This window comes from Tribolium madens, unplaced genomic scaffold, assembly GCF_015345945.1.
Source record: "Tribolium madens isolate multiple individuals breed KSU strain unplaced genomic scaffold, Tmad_KSU_1.1 Scaffold_20;HRSCAF=117;Tcas5.2_LG4, whole genome shotgun sequence".
In the NCBI taxonomy this organism is placed as follows: domain Eukaryota; kingdom Metazoa; phylum Arthropoda; class Insecta; order Coleoptera; family Tenebrionidae; genus Tribolium; species Tribolium madens.
This window is the reverse complement of record NW_025400985.1, coordinates 13,625,622-13,629,775: the sequence shown is the minus strand read 5'-3', so window position 1 is coordinate 13,629,775 and position 4,154 is coordinate 13,625,622. Positions and strand designations below refer to the sequence as shown.

The window sequence follows — 4,154 nt, the reverse complement described above, 5'->3', positions numbered from 1 at the left end:
GCGTGCAAGCTGCATAACTGTTTTTCTATCCAAGCTATCGATTTGATTTTTTTATGTTCTTGGTATCGTACCTTACATAGGGGCGCGAGTTCTGGTGCAYCCTGTATACCTACTATYATTTTTGCTGTTACTGAATTATTTATTACCTGGTATTAACCCATGTTTTTTTGTGTTTTTACGGTTTTAAGAGTATTATTGGTTTGCTTTATGCCGKAATGAATTWTACTTATTTGAAAGTAAAATTTAAATTGTTTTATGTTAAGAAAAAAACAACAGTCAGTGGTGAAATGTCTTTTATTACGCATTAATAAATAAATTTGTACAATTGAGAACGAACGTAAGTATCAGACGTCCACAAAAATGTAGACTAGATTAGACTATGACTTCGGCCACTGAATTTAACCATTCTAACCTACTGTACACAAGTCTACAAGTTCTATTTACACATATACAATCATTTACAGRGTTTTTAAATACATCGAAAAACATAAACTAGTTGCGAGTTTGTCGGCGGCGTTCCCCATTATTTCACCCGTCAAACCGACGCTTGGAAACAACGCCGAGGACAAAAATCACTCTTCGACCTTGACAACGTGCCCGATTCAATCACAATAGTCCATATCTTATCTGATCGCACTGATTTCGTTATAGTTACACTATATTATATTCAAAATTAGAAAAAAAAATGGGTTGAGGAACATTTAAATGGGGAAACGCGATCACCACCAAACTCGGGGCTGGCCATACATGAGAGGCCCATGAGAGCCCATCATCATGGGGCCACCGGGGACTTGCATCGAACCGGGATCGGGGTGCTTGGGACCACCACTGAGACAGGGTTTGCCGTCGCGGACCAAAACTGGGACTGCGACGCGCCGCGGCGATGGCAAAGGGTTGTTGTTTTGTTGATCATGCATGCCTTTTTCGTGTTGGGCTCTTTTCGTCTTGTACCTGAAACAATAAGTTTTCATTTAAAATTTTGTTTATTTTTATGCACACTTGTAGATAAAAAAAATAATATAAAAAATCTTTATACAAACTCGAAGRAATGTGCTTTATTTGTTTWATTTTATTGAATAAAAATAACAACATGCCTTTAATRAAATTTCTGATCAAAGTGGTCTAAGTTGGTAAAAATGGATACTTAGAGATAAAGTTAGCACGTGTTTGTAAAAGATTGTGATTTTTTCCCGTCAAATAGATCACAAATTTGATATTTTATTGTGATTAAAAAGTGACTATCAAAYACAAAAGTCGCAGTTTTATACGGAATTTTCACAGTTGCTAGTAGATTTTTTGTCAATTCACTGAAASAAAACACGATTAGCCCGTCACACCAAAATTTTTTCACTTTCGTTACCCCCAACTAACGAGTAGAGGGGAGAAAAGGGAATGGGGCCGTTGTCTGAATTCGACGAAAGCCGTCAACAAATTTACAATTATTGACTACTCTAATAATTTTTACATTAGTTTCATTGATTTTATGGTCTTTTTCAAAAATATGTTGGGCCACACTTGATTTTTCAAATCTGTTATATCTTAAATTCCGTTTTTATTGTTACAAACTTAAMCAGGTGATAGAATATTCAATTTTAAGACAAAAGTTTCCTACAAACATGTATCAAAAAATGTTACGTAAGCACTCTGCAAGAGATGCGTTTGTAATGGGGTTTTCCCACTATTGCAGAATATATAAAATTACAAGAGTTGGTACAGCTGATTACTTTTAAACACCTGAACGAATTTAAAGATTAGTTGTTGAAATTTTTAATCACATGTCTCTTAAACGGTGAAACAAATTTAATTTTTAATTTTTATCCTCTTTATGGTCTGTAAAATAAATTGTAAACTGATTTAACTCAAAAACGGTAAGTTTTATCGAAAAAATGAAAAATGTGAAAAACTATGAAATTTAGAACTTTGTGGCTGAAAATGGCAAAAACCAACTGCCAAAATAGTTAGAGTATACTTTTTACTCTAAACCCCCAGTTTAGAACGCCCCTGAGTAAAAATTTGACATTTTATCTTTGAATTCATTTGGGTTTATAAAGGTTATCAGTTGTACTAAATTTTGTAATTTTATCCACGATGATTTCTGAAATATTAGAAAAAATCGCTTAAAAGATGCACCCCTTTCAAGGGACGTGGCTCCCTTATATAAAATTTTTCCATATATGTTTATAGGAAGGAAACTTTTATCTTAAAATTGAATATTCTATCATCTGGTTAAATTGTAACAATAAAAATGGAACACCCTGTATTTTTGTTCACAATCTTTACAATTAATTTCATAAATCCCCGATTAATTCACTGTCACCAACTTAATTTCAAAGGCGCAATAAACTGTTGTGTTTACAAAGGTACTATTTATTGAAAAGCTTTCTTTCAAATAAGAATAGATAGGTATTTACATGTGCTTTAAATGGCGATAATTTTTGTTTTCCGAAACTGAGTCATCGCCTTATTTAGAATAGATGTTTGAGTTGGCAATACTTCATTTCATGTTTAAATAGCACTACAAAAGTAAATTTTTGTTGTTTGATTTTATTGACAGCATCACTTGGCGCTTTAAGTTTTAATAAATAGTATTTTTAAGATTCCTACAATCTTGTTTGTCAAATATCTGTCAAGTAACAACATATCTATATTGATAAAAAAGCTCTTAATTCTATAWCCAACTTAACCAGTTATTGCTGATTATTTTGTACAGTTTAGTGATTTTACATTTGTTACTGTATTTGTGGCAAATAATAATTTAGGGTGATGATTTTAATTTCTCCTACTTTTTTGGAATGTAATGTCAAATTGTTAAAAAGTTGGTGATAACAAAAAGACATTTATTTGCTTATTTGTAACTTTAGAAAATCAATCTATAGGTGTTAGAAATGGATTAAAGATTTTTAATTCATTAAGGGGGGAATTAGGGCATTCAAACCCCCCCCCCCCTGAAATGTTGACACTTTGTTATACCTACCTATTATAGTGTTATAAGTATAAAAAATATTTAATTTTTTTGTTATTTTAGTGACTTAATTTTTAATTTTTATGAATTACTTATACAGTGTTCCATTTTTTTTCTTAGGTACAAATTTAAATAGATGATAGAATATTCAATTTTATAACAGTTTTCTATAAACATGTTTCGAAAAATGCTATGTAAGAGAGCTACACCCTTTAAAAAGGGTGCATTTTTTAAAAGGTTTTTTCTAATATTTTAAAATTTTAGTAAATTTGATACAGCTGATAACCTTTATATGTATGTACACCTAAACGAATACCAAGATGTAGTTAAAAAATTTTTAATAAGGGGCGTCCTAAACGGTAAAAATAATTAAATTTTTAATTTCTATGATGTTTATGGTCTGTAACATGAATTTTTAAACCGATTTTACTGAAAATTGGTAAATTGTATCGGAAAAACGCAAAACTTTTTTTATGAAACACTATGAAATTTAGAAATGAAATTTGTTGCTGAAAGTGGCAASAAGCCACAGGCAAAATAGTTAGAATACTTTTTTACCCTAAACCCACCCAGTTTAGGAAGCCCCTAATTAAAAATTTCTACATTTTATCTTTGTACTTGTTTAGGTGTATAAAGGTTATCATCTGTACCAAATTATGAAATTTTTTCTAAAATAGTTTCGGAGATATTGAAAAAAACTATTAAAAGACACACTCCTTGCGTAGCATTTTTCGATACACGTTCATAGGAAATTTTTGTCTTAAAATTGAATATTCTATCTCCTGTTTAAATTTGTAACAATAAAAAGGAACATAAGTAAATACCTAAGTAACAATAAGTACCTATTAAAAATGTATCTTATTTTTTTGTTACTTTTGTGAGTTAATTTGTATTTTGTATGTTTAATTAGGAGCTCTTATTTGAATTTAAAATAAAGTACTTAGAGATGAGCAATCTTCTTCTTTTCTATTCAATCCGCATTCTTTCAGTCCATTTTCATGGACCAACAAGAGCCCCCTTTTACTCTCAATACTATTTTATCTTCAAGCTAATCACAAAGAAACGAAAATTTCGACTCTGTTTACTTTTTAACGTTGAACAGTCATCTTGATATTTTTGATTTTGACATCTGTCATCCATGCTCATGGGCGACTTGTGGTACACCACGGTAATAATTTTGTTATTTGTTTTT

At 30.8% G+C, this 4,154-nt stretch overlaps 1 protein-coding gene across 1 annotated transcript in view; it reads right to left on the bottom strand.

The window, feature by feature from the left end:
• Positions 1 to 278: 278 nt before the first annotated feature.
• LOC123005016 (homeobox protein Nkx-2.2-like) overlaps positions 279 to 4,154 on the bottom strand; it is a 21,329-nt gene continuing 17,453 nt past the window's right edge. The window contains exon 4 of the mRNA XM_044398603.1: positions 279 to 951. Within this exon, the coding sequence (XP_044254538.1) occupies positions 720 to 951 (232 nt within the window). The 3' untranslated portion in view covers positions 279 to 719. The remainder of the gene's footprint in view (positions 952 to 4,154) is intronic.